This window comes from Bos indicus x Bos taurus, chromosome 1 (genome assembly GCF_003369695.1).
Source record: "Bos indicus x Bos taurus breed Angus x Brahman F1 hybrid chromosome 1, Bos_hybrid_MaternalHap_v2.0, whole genome shotgun sequence".
Classification (NCBI taxonomy): Eukaryota; Metazoa; Chordata; class Mammalia; order Artiodactyla; family Bovidae; genus Bos; species Bos indicus x Bos taurus.
This window is the reverse complement of record NC_040076.1, coordinates 56,613,402-56,636,138: the sequence shown is the minus strand read 5'-3', so window position 1 is coordinate 56,636,138 and position 22,737 is coordinate 56,613,402. Positions and strand designations below refer to the sequence as shown.

The 22,737-nt window shown below is 41.3% G+C and overlaps 1 protein-coding gene across 1 annotated transcript in view; it reads right to left on the bottom strand.

Annotated features, from left to right (window-relative positions):
- Nucleotides 1-581: 581 nt before the first annotated feature.
- Nucleotides 582-22,737, bottom strand: part of TMPRSS7 (transmembrane serine protease 7) — a 41,063-nt gene continuing 18,907 nt past the window's right edge. The window contains exons 8-16 of the mRNA XM_027517434.1: nt 20,930-21,036; nt 16,440-16,576; nt 14,458-14,565; nt 11,836-11,946; nt 10,788-10,904; nt 9,354-9,525; nt 7,137-7,405; nt 5,173-5,309; nt 582-1,165 (exon numbers count right to left, since the gene is read on the bottom strand). Coding sequence (XP_027373235.1) covers nt 995-1,165; nt 5,173-5,309; nt 7,137-7,405; nt 9,354-9,525; nt 10,788-10,904; nt 11,836-11,946; nt 14,458-14,565; nt 16,440-16,576; nt 20,930-21,036 — 1,329 coding nt within the window. The 3' untranslated portion in view covers nt 582-994. The remainder of the gene's footprint in view (nt 1,166-5,172; nt 5,310-7,136; nt 7,406-9,353; nt 9,526-10,787; nt 10,905-11,835; nt 11,947-14,457; nt 14,566-16,439; nt 16,577-20,929; nt 21,037-22,737) is intronic.

The following is a 22,737-nucleotide window of genomic DNA, read 5'->3' as shown; positions in this document are numbered from 1 at the left end:
ATATCATTCTTCTTTCTGCTTTTTTTATCTATTTGGTGATATTGTTAAGTCTGGCCTCTTTTAATGAAAAGTTTATTCTGAGATAAAGTGTGAAACACACTAAATCAGGACAAAATAAATCAATAACTGTGATGTACTGAGCATGTACTATAGATTTACAACTATGCTAGATATTATAAGGCTCTGAAAATAAAAGAAAATCTTGGCCATTTGAGTTTTATAAAAGGATCAGAAGTTAGATGATTTCTGAAAATTTTCCCTTTCAAAACAATCATCCAAAAACTCTTTTGTCTTTCAATTGTTGGCCAGCCTTGCCACAATTTTTTAAAATCCCATGTAAATGGTTTCAATCCTTCTACCACAATGCTTCATTCTATCATTTTAATGAAAAGTACGAATTGTTAGTTTTGTTAGCTGTTTGATGGTTTCTCTGCACACAATACTACCGTGTTATTGCTGAAAAAATGTCCCTATGATATGGTTAGACCAAATATTGGAAAATGACAATATAGGTATTTCCTCTGCCAGTAACAGAGTTTGCCTTTATTTGCATTTGTGAAGGAGTCATTTTATACATTCCATTAGAACACCAAAGATCAGGTGTGGCTTTTTTTATGGAACTTATTTCAATAAATCATTTTTACCTAGATCTTTATAAATATCTGCCCTTGAATAGGAACATAAATTAAGGTGTGGATTCCTGAACATCTCACCGACTTATCATTTTAGAGGCTTGGTTCATGGCATTACATTGGTTTTCTTCCATTCCTGAATCGAGGGCCCTTTGATCCCTAAGAATGAATACAGCTGTATCCTAGATGCAATTTTTCTTGGAATAAAATACATATTAATCTTTCTATCTTTCAATCAATATCAAATGTATGCAATCTGAAATTTCCAGAAGAAAAAAATTATCTCATTTTATTGACACTTACTGCATTCCTTTTAAAAGAATCTATCACATAAAACACAGTCAAAAATCAAACTTGCACAATTACAAAAGGGAAGGGACATATTTATGAATCCAGGGAACAAAGTTTGACACCCTTGTGTAAACACCAGGAAAGTTTGGTCTTCCACATCCATGACCCCAGCTAACAATGCCAGTCAAAATCCATTTTCCATCACTCTTTCTTCGACAGGATAAAGGTCCACCTGAATCTCCCTATAGAAGAAGATAACGTTAAGTAAAAAGCATTTTTGTTCCATGGTTGTCAATTTTGTTATTAAAGTGCCTAATGAATTGTGTTCAAACTCCCAGTCTTACAGGGTTCTTAGCTAATTCCTATGCAGTTTGGGGAAGTATCAAGAAATAATGTGAAATTTCTAATGTCATTTTAGAATTATTTTTCCTGTAATCAAAAAGGTGCATTCATCATAAGAAACTTGATTCTTTAGGCCAGGAGTAACACTTGAAGATTCTTGCAAAGGAATCAACTTTCACATACCTCCAAACAGATAGAAAATCTCAATAATAAAAGTAGTAGTAATAGTAATAATAATAGCTAACATTTATTTAGTGCTGGGATGTGCTAAGCACTATTTTGGGTCATTGAATCCTCATAATAACCTTTTGCCTCTTCCTGGTTCACAGCCTTGTCATGGTGAAAGGGCTTGCATAACTCAATGAAGCTATGAGCCATGCTGTGCAGGGCCACCCAAGATGACCAGGTCATAGTGGAGAGTTCTGACAAAACATGGTCACTGGAAGAGGGGATGGCAGACCACTCCAATATTCCTGCCATGAAAACCCCATGAACAGTCTGAAAACATGAAACTATATGACACCAGATGAGCCCCCCAGGTTGGAAGGTGTTCAGTATACTACAAGGGAGGGATCAAGACGACTTGTACACGATTGAGTGACTTTCACTTTCATTTAGTGGTAGTATGTGCTAAGCACTGTTTTGGGTCATTTAATCTTCACAATAACCTTTTGAGGCATGGTTATCTTAGAGGATTGGTTGACTTCTACCTCTATGCCATGCAACTTCAGTGTTGGCTCATGGCTGCGAGGAAAAAAAGGAAAGGAGACCCGCTTTAGTTGGCAAAGTCCAATGACACAACCCCAAGGATCACTGGCTGATAGTTGTTACAGAGAAATCACTCTCACTGGAGAGCCCTTTCTAGTATCTTAATTCCAAAAGCAAAGGATGAAATAATAAATGTTTAAATAGAATTTTACAGTGCTCATTATTTAAAGTATAATACTTGAAATTTTATTTTCAGCTAAAGGTGTTTGTGAGTGCTTAGTCATGTTTGACTCTTTGCAACCTCATGGACTGTAGTCCACTGACTCTTCTGTCCCTGGGATTCTCCAGGCAAGAACACTGGAAGTGGGTAGCCATTCCCTTCTCCAGGGGATCTTCCTGACCCAGGGATTGAATTTGGGTCTACCTGCATCGCAAGCTGATTGTTTACCATCTGACCCACCAGATCAGATCGGTCGCTCAGTCATGTCCGACTCTTTGCAACCCCATGAATCGCAGCACGCCAGGCCTCCCTGTCCATCACCAACTCCCGGAGTTCACTGAGACTCACGTCCATCCAGTCAGTGATGCCATCCAGCCATCTCATCCTCTGTCGTCCCCTTCTCCTCTTGCTCCCAATCCCTCCCAGCATCAGAGTCTTTTCCAATGAGTCAACTCTTCGCATGAGGTGGCCAAAGTACTGGAGTTTCAGCTTTAGCATCATTCCTTCCAAAGAAATCCCAGGGCTGATCTCCTTCAGAATGGACTGGTTGGATCTCCTTGCAGTCCAAGGGACTCTCAAGAGTCTTCTCCAACACCACAGTTCAAAAGCATCAATTCCTCGGTGCTCAGCTTTCTTCACAGTCCAACTCTCACGTCCATACATGACCACAGGAAAAACCATAGCCTTGACTAGATGAGCCTTTGTTGGCAAAGTAATGTCTCTGCTTTTGAATATGCTATCTAGGTTGGTCATAACTTTCCTTCCAAGGAGTAAGTGTCTTAATTTCATGGCTGCAGTCACCATCTGTAGTGATTTTGGAGCCCAGAAAAATAAAGTCTGACACTGTTTCCACTGTTTCCCCATCTATTTCCCAAGAAGTGATGGGACCAGATGCCATGATCTTTGTTTTCTGAATGTTGAGCTTCAAGCCAACTTTTTCACTCTCCATTTTCACTTTCATCAAGAGGCTTTTTAGTTCCTCTTCACTTTCTGCCATAAGTGCTGCACTCAATATGCCAGCAAATTTGGAAAACTCAGCAGTGGCCACAGGACTGGAAAAGGTCAGTTTTCATTCCAATCTCAAAGAAAGGCAATGCCAAAGAATGCCCAAACTACCGCACAATTGCACTCATCTCACACGCTAGTAAAGTAATGTTAAAATTCTCCAAGCCAGGCTTCAGCAATATGTGAACTGTGAACTTCCAGATGTTCAAGCTGGTTTTAGAAAAGGCAGAGGAACCAGAGATCAAATTGCCAATATCCTCTGGATCATGGAAAAAACAAGAGTTCCAGAAAAACATCTATTTCTGCTCTATTGACTATGCCAAAGCCTTTGACTGTGTGGATCACAATCAACTGTGGAAAATTCTGAAAGAGATGGGAATACCAGACCACCTGATCTGCCTCTTGAGAAATTTGTATTCAGGTCAGGAAGCAACAGTTAGAACTGGACATGGAACAACAGACTGGTTCCAAATAGGAAAAGGAGTACGTCAAGGCTGTATATTGTCACCCTGTTTATTTAACTTATATGCAGAGTACATCATGAGAAACGCTGGACTGGAAGAAACACAAGCTGGAATCAATATTGCCGGGAGAAATATCTGAGCCACCAGGGAAGCCCTAAAGCTGCCTACTCAGAGGCAAAGTTAAAAAAAGCATTCCAGATTTGTCCTTGGATGCCACCCTCACAATTCTAAACCTGATTAGGTAAATTCTAAGTAGTAGAGAGACTGGAATCTTTTTATTTTAACTGTTCTCACACCAACTCTCTGAAGCCTCATTTAACCTCTAAACCTTGGTAGCTATAGAGAACAGGACTATATAACCAACTACCTGCAGGTAGCACCCAAAATACAGTCGCTTTCAGAGATAAGAGTTCAAATCCCAGCTCAGCTAGCTGACTTAGGCTCTCTGTGCCCCAGTTTCCTCTTGTATAAGATGTGGATGAAAGAATAATTTGAATGAATTTGTGTAAAGATCCTAGCACAGTCCTTGTCACAAAATAGGAATTCAGAAGATAGAAGTCATTTTTATAACTGAGGTTTTGTAACACAGTGTCTAAGGTTATGGAAAGATGTGGGAACAACTCCTCTGCCTGCACGTGTGCTCAGTTATGTCTGACTCTTCACAACCCCAGGAATTGTAGCCCACCAGGCTCCTCTGTCCATGGGATTCTCCAGGCAACAATACTGGAGTAGGTTGCCATGCTGCCCTCAAAGGGATGTTCCTGACCCAGGGATGGAACCTGAGTCTCCTGCACTGGCTCATCCTCTAAAACATCTGCTCACTTTTTGGGAATCATATAGGTATCTGCATAGATTGGAATCTAAGACTCATAGAAATATCCCCCCAAAGGTGACCTTCAACTTCACCACTGTCAGGAGGCCTCCAGTCACCTTTCCCACTCCTCTTTTCTTTCCCCCAGCCTGTGTGTCAAAGGAGTAAGTGAATAAAATACTTGTTATTTTAGAAGGTACACAGCCACTGCTAGGGAAATGGGTAGCAATCCTAAAACACTGTGTGTGGGTGTCTTGCTATGTTTTTTAGTTTCTGGTATAAGACAACCATGCTGCTGCTGCTGCTAAGTCACTTCAATTGTGTCCGACTCCGTGCGACCCCATAGACGGCAGCCCACTAGGCTCCACCGTCCTTGGGATTCTCCAGGCAAGAACACTGGAGTGGGTTGCCATTTCCTTCTCCATGGCAAAATGATAAATGCTGACCCCATTCTAACTGTTGGAGAAAAATACATGGGACTAGAAAATGAGTTTTACAGATCCAATTAGTATTTAATCCTTTCCCTCATCTCAGACAAGTGGATTATAATTAGTATCTGAATTAAGGCAATCACCTGCCCAAGTTATTGCCATTATTATTATTACCATTATTATTATTACCCAGTATGGTATAGATTAAACATGAAAGCATTTATGGAAAGTACAACATGTTAGGCAAAGAAAACATAAGATGACTTACTCTGCAAGCATCTTTCTTGCCTGACATGACACCCGCACAGAGCATCCTCGAAGTGATGATGCCATAGGTGGAAACACAGAGGGTTTGGTCAATGAGTTCTACCTCTGCTTGCTGCAAAATGGGGGAGCCTTTATTGTCTGGAAAATACACAGAAGTGGAAATCAAGGCAATGGTTACATTTATTTTATTAGACAATTTATTAATTTTCTCCTTTTACTCTATAACAATTTTTTTAGGTAAATTCTATTATGATTCTCATTTTTTCAAATGAAGACATGGAGGCTTAGGAGAATAAAGGACTTATCTAATGGCACACAAATAGCAAAAAATAGAGCAGGATTCAGACCCAAGGTCTGATTCAACCATCTGAGCCATCTGATGGTGCCAATGTCAGACTCAACCATCTAAGCCATGGTGCCATGGTCCTTCTCCACATACCTCCTGCCTTCAAGACTGTGAGTCAGCAACAGCCGTTACCAACACTCCCTGGTTAAGAGGGCCCCTTAAGTGGAACATGATAACTGACATCTGGGAGTATCCTAGGAACCGTAAAAACATAACAGTTCGGATACAGCCCTTTCACTTCCTTTTTAACCTATATGGCTAAGATAATTCATTGACGCACTCATGCTTGTAAAGAAAATACCCATCAGCAGTGTCAGGCTGCCCAGGCTTCTGGAAAGGTGTGGGAGTGACCTCCACCTGCTCACAGCTGCGCGGCAGCTGCAGTGGTGGTCACGTCCACCTCTGGGGTTGGGGAACACAGCAGCGTCGTGCAGTTTTGTACTTTGCACGAATGTTAAAAATGTTCTTTGTGTGTAGTAAATATTCAATAATACTATCAGAAACATTAAAGTCAGCGGAATGATTTTTTAAAAAAAGAAAAGAAAACCCCCATGATAAAGTGGTTGAAGAAACTCTTTCCTCTTATGATATACGATGATGTAATGAAAGCTCTGAGCACAGTCCTGATGGTTTATAGGTGTTTGAGCAGTGATCTGCCTTCTCCCAGAAGGCCCAGACAGGTGGTGAATTTCGTGAGTTCAATAGCTAAATGTAGGTAGTTAGCACTGGAGAAACTGCCCATAGTGACTCTTTAGAGAGTGTCAAAGCAAGGCCAAGATACGGTTCAAGATTTAAAGATAATGTACCTGTTCTAAGCAGTTAGAAATGACTATAAGGGAATCCAAGATAAAGACTAGGAGATCGAGGGAAAGCATCAGCTCTCACCTCTGGGGAGATGTTCACAAAGTTTTGGATTATTCTCTTTACTGTGTATTTAGAATCCTAAGCCATAAAACCTTGGCAGGACAGATGTAAAGACTTCCCTGCCATATAATCTGACCTTTGTGCATATGATAAAGATGCCCCCTCTGGGCGGGGTAATTGTAAAATGGCATTCTCTCTTGGTGGACCATTCCTAGACTAATGTGACCACCCTCCAGGCCTGAATCTGCAGTCTGGGGAACTGAGGACAATCTGGGTTTCAGCCTTCACTCTCATCCACTTGCCCAGTTGCCCTCGTGAAGGACATACTTGCACAATCCTCCAGACAATTGTCTATGAGCTGACATAGTAAATTGTGTATGGGCAACCTTCTCTTTTTTATGAAAATGAGTCATTTTTTTTTTTTTTGCATGAAAGAGAACCTAAAAATACGGAGGAAATGTTCTTTTATAGCAGAAAACATAGCAAACTCCTCCGAGATTGAAAAGGGCCTGTACTATACTATCCTGTCTTGCTCATAGGCCTTCCCTTAAGAAGAGGTTCTCACTTCTTTGGGGGACAAGGGGAGAACATCATAAAACCGGAATTCTAATACTCTCCTCCAGCCTATCTATCAGAGTTGTCAGAAGGCTCAGATAAGATCATATATGAAAACCCTCTCCATGAACTCCAAAGCACCACATCAACATGAGTAACTGTTATCTGGAGGGGAGGGGAGGGCATTCACTGACACACACCTGCTTCGTGCCTGCGCCCCCAGCCGGTCACCCAGCACTTCTCTCCACTGCGCACTTTCTGGCCGGCAGGAGGAATGCATATTGGCTGGATGAGCTGCTTCAGGGTCTCAGGCCAGGCAACACTGAGCTGTAGCAAGGCAATATCATAATCAAAGGTCTGGCTGTTATAGTATTCATGGACCACAATTCTTCTCACTGGGGAGATGAACTTGGCATTCCCCTGCACATTCATGCCAAGGTGAGCAGTCCACGGTGTGGGATCAGACAGCCTGGTACAAAAGGAATGAAGCAAGAAGTCAGAGGCTTGTAGAACCATATATGGTTTGGAAAGAGCACTCCATGGAGAGAGAGGGGCTGCGGGAAGGGAGGTCTGACTTTCACTCCCTATTGTAGTAACTGACTCTGCCTCTGAGCCTCCCTTGTCTCCTTAGTAAAACCGAAAATGAAGTAAGGTAGAGTAGGGCTGGCAAATGAGAGCTGGGTTCCAGAACATTTCCTCAGTGAATTCTAAGGACATGCTGGAAATTTTCTTGCCATCGGTATTTCAGGAACCACCCACAAGTCAAGATTGTTAGTGACTGGAATTTATTTGGTACCTTCTCCCTATTCATGCTGACAGTGGTATTTGACAGAGACAGACAGGGCCAGTAAGACAGTGATCTGGGGATCCTTTTACCAAATTCAAGTGATACCAAGACAGATTAGAAATCAAAGTGTTTCAAGCAGGAATTTAAGGAGATTTCTTTTTGCAAACTACCAGAAGCCTTAAAGATTGCTGTTCTAACTGCTCAAGCTTGACTATTCACAGGGCCCCACTCCCTATGAGCCCCACAGTGGACTGGCATGAAGTCATGAGGGCTTTGTAATCTCCATCTGGGGTTTCTTATCTCCAGCAAAGAGATAGCAGCCTTGCTCTGGTGGGGTGAAGAAAATGTGGACGCTTTGGAAGAAAAGTAAGGACAGATCCCAAAGTGCTTGGTCCCTAATCCCACCTGTGGTACAGGGACCCAGGGGAGTATTAAGGGTCATATATTACATAAAAGACTAGCGATGGAACAAAAGCATAGCCATTTCAGTCATTAACATGAATCCTGTAATTTCCAGGAGAAACAAATACTCTAACTGTATAAATTCATTGAAATACTTTTAAAAATTCTAAGTGAGAAATAACTGATATATTTTTGTACCTAGGATTCAAACTGGTTCCAATTAAGGTTACATTTTAAGTGAAGTTGTTTTCTGAGCTTTCCTTTCACCCTTAGCGGGGAGAACGTCTGGCCCACGATAATCCCATCGGTAAGGGCAGACACAGCCCTCCCGACAATTACCCTAAAGGACTTGTTTGTGATCCTCCTCTGTGATATTGTGATTTATAATAAAAAACATACATTTGGTCATCCTTCCATTCCTGGCACAGAGCTCCTAAAACTCATAGAATTTCCTAAGTGATGAGAGGGACCAAGGTGTTTTTTGTTGTTACTGAGGTTACTTTGGGACTGCAACGAGGGCTGAAGGGGCTAAAGGTTGAATCTGTGTCCAGTGACCAATGATACAGTGAATTGTGCCTGTGTCAGGAAGCCTCCATAAAAGCCCAGAAGGTTTGGAGAGCTTCCAGGTTGGTAGACATGTGAAGATTGGGAGTGAAACTGTACATGCATGGAAAGCTGCACTCTTTCTCATACCTCACCCTATGTATGTCTTCCATCAGGCTGTTCCCAAATTGTATCTTGTTATAATATACTGGCAAGCCAGCAAGTAAAGTGTTTCTCTGAGTTCTGTGAGCTGCTGTAGCAAATTAGTAAAATCCAAGGGAGGGGGTCACTGGAACCTACACTCTATAGCCGGTCAGTCAAAAGTGCAGGTGACAACCTGGACTATCTACTGGTGTCTGAATTGGGGGGAGGGGAGTAGATTTGTTAGACTGAGCCCCTAAAGTGCTTAATCTGTCTATCTGGGTAGACAAAGTCAGAACTAAGTTGAATTACAAGACACCTAGCTGGTGTCAGACAATTGCTCGGGGGTGTGGGAACACTCCCCACCACCACACTGGAAACTGGATACAGAATCGTTGCCTTCACACCCTGAATAGGGATCTCCATACTCCAGTCACCAACTGAATTGATTGATTGAATGGATCCAAATGTGAGCTTCTTCCCACAATGTCGGAGCAGCTATGTGGTCTGTGGTCACGTCAGAGTAAGAATTGAGATGCTCTACCTGCTTCCATGGAAACAGTGGGCAGCAGAGAGGAGCCACTCCCTGGAGATGACTGAGGCACCACAGTAGGCAGATCCAACGAAGTGGAGGCTGACTTGCCACGGCCAACCCCCCTCCTGGGTGTCAGTGCCCCCGATGATGCGGTGGAGGGTGGGGGAACTGCTGCTGCAGCCTTTAGGAGAGGAGGGGTCCCATGAGTTAAAGGCAGACTTGGAAGAAAAACCAAGCATTCAGTCAAATTTTGAGCTGGGTTGGGAAGTAACTAACCAGGTAAGCAACTGGAAATCCCTTGCTTATCTAGAGAGGCAATACGTGGGTCTGTCTGAAACCATCACCAACAAACCACTACCTCCTTCCTGAAAACAGGCCTTGATGCAGAGTCTCTGTAAAGTAACACACATGTGGGGAGGAAGGGATCTATTAGTAACAGCTGTATCGATAAAAACAGCAGCTATGGAGTTCAGGTTGTTAGGCAGAGAAGAAAGATTAGTGCCAAAAGCAACCAAATTGAGAGTGTCCTTGAAATTGTGTTGATTCAGGAGAGAATTTGTAAGTCCAATACAAATGAAAACCTAGTTAAGAAAAACTAGGTATCAAAGCAATTATTTTCCAGTGTAAATAGTATTGCTGCTGCTGCTGCTAAGTCACTTCAGTCGTGTCTGACTCTGTGTGACCCCATAGACGGCAGCCCACCAGGTTCCCCCATCCCTGGGATTCTCCAGGCAAGAACACTGGAGTGGGTTGCCATTTCCTTCTCCAAAGCATGGAAGTGAAAAGTGAAAGTGAAGTTGCTCAGTCGTGTCCGATTTAGTGACCCCATGGACTGCAGCCTACCAGACTCCTCCATCCATGGGGTTTTCCAGGCAAGTGTACTGGAGTGGGGTGCCATTGCCTTGAGAAGGATATATAATTAATATGTCGGCACATGGCCAATTAGAGATCCTGTGGTTAATAATAACACATGGCAGACTATAGTTCTCAGGTTATAGCTAAAGAAAGAACCAGCTCTTGACATTGATCACAACATAAGGCATAATTAATAAAATCATCCACAGTATTCCAGTACCTATTTCTTTTCTCATAGGTTTTTTTTTTTTTTAAGAGCTTATGCCTTGATTAGGGTTATTAGAAAGTGGGAGTTCTCTATGTAAACATCTAGTGCATGAATAGTTATTATCAAGAAATAAGGCAGAAAATAAGGAATAAGTAATTTTTAATTATTTCTTATTCTTAAGAATTAAGAAAGAATGAAAAGAATTCACTCTAGAATTTTTAATTCTGAGAAACCATTTCAGATTCCGTTCATCAGTATCTACTCTTCTTCCCTGGTCTGTGGCAACTTCTGCCAGGGGAATTATACCAAGAAGGAAATTAAAATGAAAAACAGATTGAGGGAGAAATACAAAAGATCCGAAGGAACATGTTTCTACTCACGACAGCCTTCTTCATCGGTTCCATCCGGACAGTCCACGTTGCCATCACATTTTGCATTTTGTTTCCTAATGCAAACATCATTGCCACACTTAAAAGTTCTGTCATTGCATGGAATACCTAAAAACCAACAAAAGAAGAGACTGATTTGAGTGAATGACACTGAGCTCTGTCCACCGAGGATGGCTGAGCCACAGGGTCAGTATTTGCTGCACATGGCAGAGGGAACTGAAGCAAGCCCACAGTGTCCTGTCCCTGCGTCTCAGCAGAGCCACAGAAAGGCAGGCAAGCACTAGCTGAGAATCAGTCCAACAGCCTCTCCTTTCTTCCACGGTAGGGGAGATGCCAAGCAGTCGGCTGGATCAGTGGCTTAAGCTATGCCCTCTTTGCCATTACTTTGACTTGTTCTCCAAGAAAATTTTAAAGCAAAAATCATACTCAGTCCTTTTACACCGTTGGGGGTGGTGGGGGGAGGGTGGATGGACAGATTTTGTGAATATACAGCACATTTGTTCACAACTCTGGCTGTGTGTGTTTTTGTAGGGGCTAAATAGACTATACCTGATCACAGTATCTGGCACATTCATCTATATCAGATCCACAGTATACTTTAGTCAAGAGCAACATTAAAATTACGTCAGCAAGGAAAATCTTCCAGTATTCTCTCTCGCTCTTTCCTTCTCTCTCTCTCCACACACGTGCACAGACTCCACCCCAGTTAGTGAACAATTCATCCATTTTATCTGGGCCCAGGAGGATTCCTGGGACCTGAGACTTTCAGTGGGGAAACTAGAGCAAGTCGATCGGCCTAGCTCAACAGAGATATTTTGATTTTGGCTTAGAAGAGTGTGCTAGGTGTATATACCCATGTCTGATTCATGTGAGTGTATGGCAGAAACCACCACAATATTGTAAAGTAATTAGCCTCCAATTAAAGTAAATAAATTAATTTAAAATAAATAAATAAATAATAAAATAGGAAAGTTGGAAAAAAAAAAAAAAAGAAGAGCGTGCTAGGGAGACCAGCAGAGTGCAGAGCACTCCTGCTCACTGTGAGTGCAGTTCTGCTCGTCCTGGCCATCCTCACAGTCCTGGAAGCCGTCACAGATCAGAGGGCTCTGCTGCCCGAAGGAGCTGGCATTGCAGGCAGGCTTTAGAGTCACTGGAAGGAAAACAGGCAGAAGCTGGTGAGCCTGACATCAGCAGGACCCCTGAGGACCAGCAGTGCCCCTGGAAACACCTAAGTGGTTAAGATGACTTAAACAAAACAAAATGTGGGTTTGCTCAAAACTGACGGCTCCAAGAGGAAAAGTAGATGTTTAAGCTTTGGTGTAATTCTTTGTACTGTGAGTTTGTCAGATCTGACTTTTGCTGTATGTAAACATATTACATTTTGGTGGTTTATTTCATTATAATTAAATGTATCATAAGATTTTAAGGAAAATAAAAATTGTAAGCTGTTAGCTAAATTGAACTTGTTTAACCTCCTAAACAGGATGGAGTGTCCTGAGATTGGGGATTTTGTCTTACTCATCTCTGTACTTCAAGTGCCTGATCGAGTAGTTGTTATTGTTTAGTTGCTAAGTCGTGTCTGACTTTTTCGTGACCCCAAGGACTGTAGCCCACCAGGTTTCTCTGTCCATGGGGTTTCCCAGGCAAGAATACTGGAGTGGGTTGCCATTTCTTTCTCCAGGGGATCTTCCTGACACAGGGATCAATCTCCTGCATTGGCAGGCAGGTTCTTTACCACTGAGCCACCAGGGAAGCCCGATCAAATAGTAGGTGCTCACTAAAAGTTTATTGAATAGATTAACGAATGTGAGATCTTAAAAAACAACAGACTTGTAGTCTATTGGTAAGGAAAACTCTCTTTAAAATTATTTTACCCTGGAGATATTCATTTCCTGAATTAGGAAATACTAGTATAAATCTATTACAATTTTTCTTCTTTGAAATATTTTCAGGAATTTCCTTTAAACCAGTGACAGATACAACATATTGGCGAGTACTCTTAGAAGGTATAATTTCTTAGACATTTCTGGTTTTTTGAGAAGTCATTATTTGTGTTATCTGCTCTTGTTTTTTCAGAGGTACATCTTGAGGGGAGCAGAAAGGAGGACATTGCTGCTCTGAAATAGTTCATTTATCTATTCTGAGAGTATCTAGTAACCTAGTCAACTCCTAGAGAACAGCTCGCAACATGGCATGATGAGAAATGATGATTACTAAAACACGGTTCTCATTACAAAGTAATAGTAGTCACTTTCACTTGGAGCGTCAAGTGATGCATTAATAGGAAATAATAACATAAAAAACAAAGGCAACATCAATCCCTATATAATAGTATATATTTTCTTAAGAAATAGAAGATCCTATAGATTTAAATTCTTCATGAAGCCTAAGTTAAGAGAGTTTTATTTTGTTTTGCCAATAAAAAAAGGTGTAGAGTCACAGGTTATAAGTTTTCAGTTATTTATGTTCCTCTGAAATATGAAAAAGATTAAATAGCTTCACCATAGCAATTGTACTGGAGTTAATCTCTGGATCTTTATTTATTTCTAATATTTGTTTATTTATTTGGGCTGCACCAAGTCCTATTTGCAGCACACATGATCTTTAGTTGCAGCATTCGAACTCTTGGTTGCAACATGTGGGATCTAGTTCCCTGACCAGGGATCGAACCAAGGTCCCCTGCATTGGGAGCATGGAGTCTTAGCCACTGGACCACCAGGGAAGTCCCAAACTCTGGATCTTTAGGAGAAAGCGTTGCCAGTGGCGTCATATGGTCTGGTGAACTATTCTCCCCATATTGCTCCCTGAAATTGGAGAAAGATTCAGAAATGATGTGCAAATAGTAATGAAAAGCCAAATCAGATTCTTTGCCCCAAAATAATACTATCCAATACCCTACCATTTAATTATCACCATTGTAATATTGATGCAAACAATACAGGGGGAAAAAAAATCTCTTTTTATTTTCAACACCTGTATTCACTCCGTAAACGAGCATTCTGAAATAGTTTACTTCTCCACAGATTCTGAACTTGTTTCTAGAAGAAAGATATGTGCTTTAAAATGAGATCATGTTTAAAATTGTGGTAGATTGAATTATTAGCCACAGTTCTTCACTCCCTATAATAGTATTATGCACCTCCACTTTTGCCATGGTCCCAAAGCGTAGAGAATAAACTCTCCTGCCCTTAACGATGGCCTCACTATTTGACTGATGGAATATGATACAAGTAACACCGTTCCAGCTCCAAGCCCAGGACTTAAGAGGAAACTTGTATTTTGGGTCACCCCTCCTTTGTTTCTACCACTGCGGTAGCCAGTCCACTAGTTCAATGAGGAAAAGAACCGTGAGAAGTAGACCAGACTCCAGCCTGAGAAGAACCAAGCTCAGGAGGACCCACGGCTTAGGTAATGACACCCAGCTGAGTCCAGCCTAGATCAATCATACCTCATACAACCCACAGAGGGATAATCTGGAGCAAATGATTGTCATAAGTCACTGAGTTTGGGTGTGTGTGTGGGGGCCGGGGCGGGGGCGGGGAGGGTTGTTATGTGGCAATAGATAACAGCTACAAAGACCAGGATAGGTATCAGCACCAACAATGGTCCTGGCAAGCTACTTATTCCTAAGAAAAGTCATAGCAAAAGCTTGAATACCCACCACAGAAGAGTTCATCGCTTTCATCAAAGCAGTCATTTACTCCATCACATCGCTGGGCCTGAGGGACACACACACCGGAGGAGCATCTAAAAGATCCAACAGGACAGGCTAGAGACGATAAAAATAGGAAATCTTGTGTGGGTTCCTAAAGCGCACCAGACCACATTAACAAAGAAATGTGAGTTGCTAAGTGACGGGGGTAGCAATGTGGCAATAGTAATAACATAATTTCTCCATCAAAGCAAAGCTATAGCTGATATTTGAAAGAACAAAAGGGAGAATTTAAGAGAGCAAAGAAAGCAAATGAACCCACGAGAAGCTGAGTCAACACTGCACCCAGGTCACCACGTACAGTCAAACTCCTACACCTCCATCCTTGACTCAGCAAGGATGTGAGTCTTGGCTTTATCCCAGACTCGAAGAGAGAGAAAACTGGAGCAGGACTTCGAATCTAGTAGGCTCAGAGTGCAGTCTTTATAGTTTCTGGGGAATTTAAATGGCTTTCTGAAGTCTCTGAAACCTCTATGATCAGATGCATTATTCTGAGTCTGTGCATTTAATTACATTTTCAAGTGGTCTCTGCCATAAAATGTATTAGTAACCACTGATCTTAAAGGTTAGACCTAGAGAGATTAACAATTGTTCTCAAAACTCAGGACTCCTAAGGCACTTCAACCAGCCTATTCATCAAAGATGCATTGCCTGCCTGGCCCAGAATATTTACTCCTGGGCTTGTAGCTAAACATGGTAGTAATAATGAATGTTTTCTCTCTGCCATGGTCTAAAGGACTGTGTTCTTCACCCCCCCAAATTTTTATGTTGAAATCCTAATGCCCAAGGTGATGGTAGGAGGAGATGGGGCCTTTAGGAGGTGACAAATGATGAACACAGAGCCCTCATGAATGAGATGAGTGCCTTTATTTCAATAATAGGCCCACAGAGCATCCTCAGTCCTTCCATCACTCTAGGACATAATGAGAAGTCTGAGGCCAGAAGATGGCTCTCCTTCAACCAAGCTGGAACATGATCTTGGACGTCCAGCCTCCAGAACTGTGAGAAGTAAATTTCTGTTCTTTATAAGCTACCTAGTCTATGCTTTGTGCAGATGAATAGGCATAGTGCATGGTCAGGTCAACCACTGTCTCAATAGCACACAATGGAGCGGATGAGTTCCTAGAAAATATTCATCGTTTGAAAAAATAGTTAAAAATAAGATAGCTTACTATTTACTTCTATCCTCACTGGTGACTGTAGTATTCTGATATTCAGAAGTGTAACATTCTGAATCCAGAAGGAGATATATTAGCTTTGGCAGAGATGGAAGGGTCTAACTGAGCTTTCTCTCAAGTCTTAACCTCATGGATTCCTACGTGGTTAACCCTTACTTTCCCTGCTTTTAAAACAGGTCGTGAATTTCCTGAGTCAGTGTCTACTCACTCCAGCACTAATGACTTCCCTCAGACATTGCCTTTTCTGCTGACTGCTTTCTGGCCATGTTTCCAGTAGTTCTCAGTGTGAAGTTCAACATTCTGAAGATGGACATTTGGACTGTCCTTGGACTCACAGCTCTCCCTGTGTATCAGAGGCCACAGTAAATTGCACCTATTGCCCTTCAATCCACCAAATGATGGTGTAAACCTCATATTTACAAAATATTATGGATAGCAAGAAGAACAATGAATCAAGAAATTGATATTTCAGGAATAATGTAAGACACTATTTTTCAATTATAACAAGCAATTATATTATTTTTCCTATAATTTAAAGTTCAGCAGAATAAATACATAATTGTATGTATTATTTATCATATATTTTGTTTCTACTATACATTTATTTAAATATTATTATAAAAGTATGCTAGTCAATAGCAGAAGTAAGGAAGCAGTTTTCATCCCTTAAATTCTCAAAGTTTAGAGTCACAAAATGTTGGCCTCTGTTTAACCTTTTGTCACGGTTTCTTAAGGCACTGATCTCCATCTTACGTTGACTGATGTTGTAACTGCCATATTCCACCAAAAGCGGCTTGTCCGAAAGCCTTGAACTGCACTGCAGCTGAATGTGAACCAGAGGACTGGGCACTCGGAAAATCGTCTGGTGATCCATGTAGGAGCCGCAGTACCTGCCAGCAAGGGTTGGGGGCACACGGCAGGAGACTGTGTTAACTGCTTGTTGACCAAACTCACTGATACTTTGGTCATCTGAGCTTCGTAAACAGAGATGCTTATAGTAACACTGATGGTAGTCATCCATCGTATGCTAAGTGGTTGTGACTGAGTCACTTCTGTCCCCTCGATTTTCTCCCCTGCTAAATAAAACAATAGTAGTGCTCTAAACGTTATTACCTGCTACTTTCCTCACCAATACTTAAAATTGGAAGAAATATGGGTTTATATCTCTTAGTCTTCTCTCTTCTTTCAGCATATATATAACTGCCAAACAAAAAAAGAATTACCTACTTTGTTCGGCTACAGACCTTTCTACAGAACAGAGTGTAATCCATCAACTAAAATTAAAAGCATGCAAAAAATTCCAGCAACACTTAAAACAAAAGACAACAATATTTCAGTCTAAATTGAATTCTGGTGAACTTCAGGGCTTATCCTTGGCAAAATTTCAAAATAGTGATATCTATCTGCAATATTTCCCTACTTCAATTTCTTACTTCTCATCAGCTAGTAGAAAATGTCCCTCCTATTAGTAACTTTTATTATATGAGCACTAATTAAAAAGCCTCTTGATGAAGGTGAAAATGGAGAGTGAAAAAGTTGACTTAAAGTTCAACATTCAGAAAACGAACATCATGGCATCAGGTCCCATCACTTCATAGGAAATAGATGGGGAAACAGTGGAAACAGTGTCAGACTTTATTTTTCTGGGCTCCAAAATCACTGAAGATGGTGACTGCCACCATGAAATTAAAAGATGCTTACTCTTTGGAAGGAAAGTTATGACCAACCTAGATAGCATATTCAAAACCAGAGACATTACTTTGCCAACAAAGGTCCGTTTAGTCAAGGCTATGGTTTTTCCTGTGGTCATGTATGGATGTGAGAGTTGGACTGTGAAGAAAGCTGAGCACCGAAGAATTGATGCTTTTGAACTGTGGTGTTGGAGAAGACTCTTGAGAGTCCCTTGGACTGCAAGGAGATCCAACCAGTCCATTCTGAAGGAGATCAGCCCTGGGATTTCTTTGGAAGGACTGATGCTGAAGCTGAAACTCCAGTACTTTGCCACCTCATGCGAAGAGTTGACTCATTGGAAAAGACTCTGATGTTGGGAGGGATTGGGGGCAGGAGGAGAAGGGGATGACAGAGGATGAGATGGCTGGATGGCATTGCTGACTCGATGGACGTGAGTCTGAGTGAACTCCGGGAGTTGGTGATGGACAGTGAGGCCTGGCGTGCTGTGATTCATGGGGTCGCAAAGAGTCGAACACGACTGAGCGACTGATCTGATCTGATCTGATGGTCAGTGGAACATGAAGTATAATCATTAATACACTGGGTACCCATGGTATGTTAGGCTCTGCCGTGTGTGGTCAAGACTTTTCCAGATGAAATATGTAAGTTTCCAAAGGGAACCAGTAAACACTAGGCTTGAGGGGGGGTCATTCTCCTTTGGAATCTGTGAATGGCAATCACTCCAGGTCCCCAAAGCATTTGGGAACCACACATGTTCCATGGATCAGATGCTGTTGTTCAGTGGGAAGAGCCTATCATTTCACAGTTCAAAGTAAGTGAAGTGAAAGTCGCTCAGTTGTGTCCAACTCTTTGCAACCCCAAGAACTATACTGTCCATGGAATTCTCCAGGCCAGAATACTGGAGTGGGTAACCCTTCCCTTCTCCAGGGGATCTTCCCAACCCAGGGATTAAACCCAGGTCTCCTGCATTGCAGGTGGATTCTTTACCAACTGAGCTATCAGGGAAGCCCCACAGTTCAAAGCATTCATGTATAATTCAGGAAGAATCTTTTGCATTTGGCTGAAGTTCAGGAGCTGATGGGTGAATATACCAGCTCTGGAGATATGAGGAGCTGCAAGGGCCCAACTGGCTAAGTGGGAGCCAGCATCCAAGAGGCACCTAAAAGCTGAGTCAAGCTCTTGGGTCCAGAGTCTACTCTAGGTGTTCATCTTGGAATCAGAATCCTGCTTTCTAATATCATGATGATTGTATCAGTATCTCACAGTGATTTTAACATTTACTAGAGTTTTCTTGCAAAGATGAGCCTCACTATGATGTTAAGGAGAAGTCAAGGGGAAAGGGACCTTTGAAACCTTGCTTGGGCTAGACTTTACAGGGGACAGTATGGAAGAGGCATACTGTAGTTCTGATGCAAAGAACTGACTCTTTTGAAAAGACTCTGATGCTGGAAAGATTGAAGGTAGGCGAAGGGGACAACAGAGGATGAGATGGTTGGATGGCATCCCTGATTCAATGGACATGAGTTTGAGTGAACTCAGGGAGTTGGTGATGGACAGGGAGGCCTGGCGTGCTGCAGTCCATGGGGTCCCAAAGAGTTGGACACGACTGAGTGACTGAACTGATAGTGGTAGTTTATGAAACGAACGAAAAATAAAGTAAGAGACTGAGAAGCCCAGCAAATGTTAGTTTACACAGACAGACGGGTGACAGGTAAGAAAACTGAGATATAAGAAGTGAAGTAATTTGTTAAAGTTCAAATAGCAAATAAGAAGAGACAGGATTAGGGTAGAGTTCAACAGATACTAAACATTTACACTTTCTAACAAACCAACTGCCTTCCTCTCAGGAACTTGATTGTATAAAAGCTGTGAGGGAGGGCTGTTTCTTTTTCAGGTTTGTGTAGTGCATTCTAGTTGCCCTGAGCACTCATACCCTACTCTGTGTTCTCTAAATTTAGGATCACCAGGCTTCCTGGTATCAGCGTTACTTTTTCTTCCTTCCCGACTATAGATCCAAAGCCTTTAGGCTACTTAGCAGCAAAGTTTGAGAAATTAATTCAATTAGAGCCTTTCTGATGAAAAGAACTGATAATGAAAAGGGCTGGCATTTAAAATCCTTTGGGTACTGCCAGTATCAAAAGAATCTGACAGGATTTCAGCCAACCCACAAGATGAGGGGAAGAACTGGCCCTTCAGGAAAAGTGTTTAGGGCAGGGAGCTTCCTGGTATTTGTGGGAGGAAACTGTCCATATTTTGGCAGCAATACATCGTGAGTGGTAGGGGTTGTTACTTAGGTGGGGGAAGTATCCCATTTTCAAAGGACTGCTTTAAGCATATAAGCTTACAAAAGATTTGTGAAGATTTGTGTTCTGGACCTCTAATTAAATACCAAAATGCAGTATCTTTAAAGCCTTGGGGCATATGCCACAGTATTTATGCATCTGATATCATTTCCTTAGAAATCTTAACATATTAATCATAGCTAATATATTTTGATGTATGATAAGCATCATTTCACTGAATGCTTACCGAAAAAACTCCACCTTATTACCTCATTTTACAGACTGACAATCAAAGCAATTAAATAATTTGTCCTAGTTAATATAGCTACTAAATAACAGGGCTGCAACTTGAACCTAGGTCTTCTGCCTTCTGCATAATAGACTCTTGATTCAAAAATACTTTCCAAAGGAGCATAGGCCACATATTAATAATGGATCCAAAAAAGTCTTTAAAACAAGCAGAAAATGAAAGAAAAGTGTTAGTTGCTCAGTAGTGTCTGACTCTATATGACTCCACGGCCTTTAGTCCACCAGGCTCCTCTGCCCATGGAATTCTCCAGGGGATCTTCCTGACCCAGGTGTCAAATCTGCGTCTCCTGGAAAGCCATCTAAGAGTCTAAAGAAAATCGAAGAAGTTTGCTCAGGAAAATCATTTAGAAAGGGAAGGCTTCATTCATGGAAGAGCAAGGAGCAAAGAGTCAGCAGACAGATTCCTCAGGCTAACTTCACAAGGATCCTTATAGTAAACTGAGAAGCTAATTGGCAAAAACAGGGCATCCTGTAATTTTTTTTAATATGAGACCTATTTTAACTTTAGAAGCAAATAAACAGTAGGAACACCAAAGAACGAATTAAGGGAAAGAGTGAGGACCTACAAGGTCAATTCAGGAAGCCCAGACAGCTAGATTTCTCTCAGTTTCTTTCTCCTGCACAGAATTGGCTAACGGTTTCTAGCTTTTATAATCACCAAGGCTTCTCTTTACTATTTTCCTTCAGGACTGCAATGGTTTATCTACAATTATTTTTGCGAAGTATGGAGTATGTATATCCATAGCTCAACAGCACAGAGCAGCGATGGAAACAGGGATTTATGAATCCTGGCTTAATCTTTTATGAACTGAGCAACCTAGAGAAAATTACTTAACTTCTGTATTTTCAGTTCCCCTATCTGTAAATAGCAAAGTGAAAACTCTGGAGAAAAGGCACCCAAGGCTTTGAACTTCTGGGCAAGGCTTTTCATTAAATTCTTCACATACAGTAAACACTTACGTGTGGTCATTAATTTCCCACCATCCATGGTCACAGCCTTTCATACTCTTCTTGGTTATTGAATAGTTATGGAATTTCAGTGCTATGCCAAGAGTTGACAGGGGAGACTATGAAAAACAAAGGTAAGTCAGTGTCAGAAAAATGATTCAATTGAAGAATATGTTTCAGATGACGATTTTGTTACTCAGAGCTCACTCCCTGGGCTTGCTGTTTAAAAGGCAGTTTATTCTTTGTGCACTGTGGCACTTGGTGAAGTAGACCAGTTCCCCTGAACACGCCGAGCTAGGAGAACATGAGAGAGATGGAAGTGAAGCACTCAGCGCTTAGGGAGCAGCCGTGAGACACCAGCGTGATGAACCAGGTGACCTGGGATAGACGCACTAGTTCATCTCTACATTTCTGCTTCCTCCTAGTACATGAGCTCAACTTTGAAAACACCCACTTGTTAGCAAGTGTACACACTTTCCTCCCTAGATTCAATAATGACATAGTTTATTTAAGACACTACTCTGATTCTTTAGAAAAAGGAAGAATGAATCAATATCCTCTTTATATTAAACCTTGGTATTCCGGAAGGCAGTAAATGAGTCATCCCTATTATCAGAAAAGATCAAATAAGAGAAGTAGTTACCTGTTTGGTACACGCACAAGTGAACACACACACACACACAGTGCAACTGGCCTTGTTGTGGCATTGTATGCTATGCACATCCATCACATCTGATATGCCACAATACTTGCTTTATGTTCTCTTTGATCTAGGGATTAAGAGAGAGTTCTCACATTTTAGGGAGTAGAATTTTGATTTCCTTAGTTTCAAGTTTTAGTTCTATCCAAGTTAGATAAGAGAGTATTGATTGCAGTGTAGCTTTTAACTTTTTAATTTACCAAGAATTTTGTTGTAATCAAATGTGTGAAGTCGCCAAGGTCATTTTGAAAAGGAGGGTAATTTCTGTTTATACATATATTACCAAACTTATTATTTGTATGATTTAATACTCTTCCTAGCCTTATTTATTGACCCCTACCCCCACTGTCTCTGTCATGAGCCAAGAAAAAAGAAATCTCTTATTGAAGCACTCTCCACTTCTCTGTGTACTTCCTATAAGTTTTACAAGCAATAACACTATGTCCTTTGGTGCATAAATACTTGTAGTACTTAGATCCTTGTGTGGATTGCCCTCTATATCACCGTAGATTGCCTTCCTTTTCTCATTGAATGCCCTGATTTCAGCATTGTCTGGCATCAAGGTTGAGATCCCTGCTTTCTTATTGTTTATATGGTCTGTTATAACTGCCTATTTTTATTTTCAGCTTTATTAAATCACTTTTTAAATTCATTTTGTCTTTTAAAAACAGTATATAGTTAAGTTTTAGGTAATATTTTGTGATTCAATCTTACTGTCTTGTTCTTTTAACATATGAATTTTGTCCATTGGCTGTTATTTCTCTGACAGACATTTGGTTTTTCAGTTATGTCATCATATTTCATGTTACAGTTTCTTTGCTGTGTGGTGTGCTTCTTTCTAATGTGTGTTTAAATATAGTAGATTTCCCCCCTTAGCCTACCTTTAAGAGGAAATGGGTTGGATACTTTATGACTCTGATTTAAATGTCACAACATCACCATTAGGCAGGTAGTATGATACCCATCCTACAGAAGAAGTCTAGGCTAACCAAAGACAAGGAACCTTCCCAAGGTTAAGAAATGAACTACTCCTGCATGTCCAAACCAGTCCTGCATGTCTCTGAAGGCCTCCTTTTTCTTAGTCCCAAGTAGAGATCCATGTTAGGAACTCAACAGGATT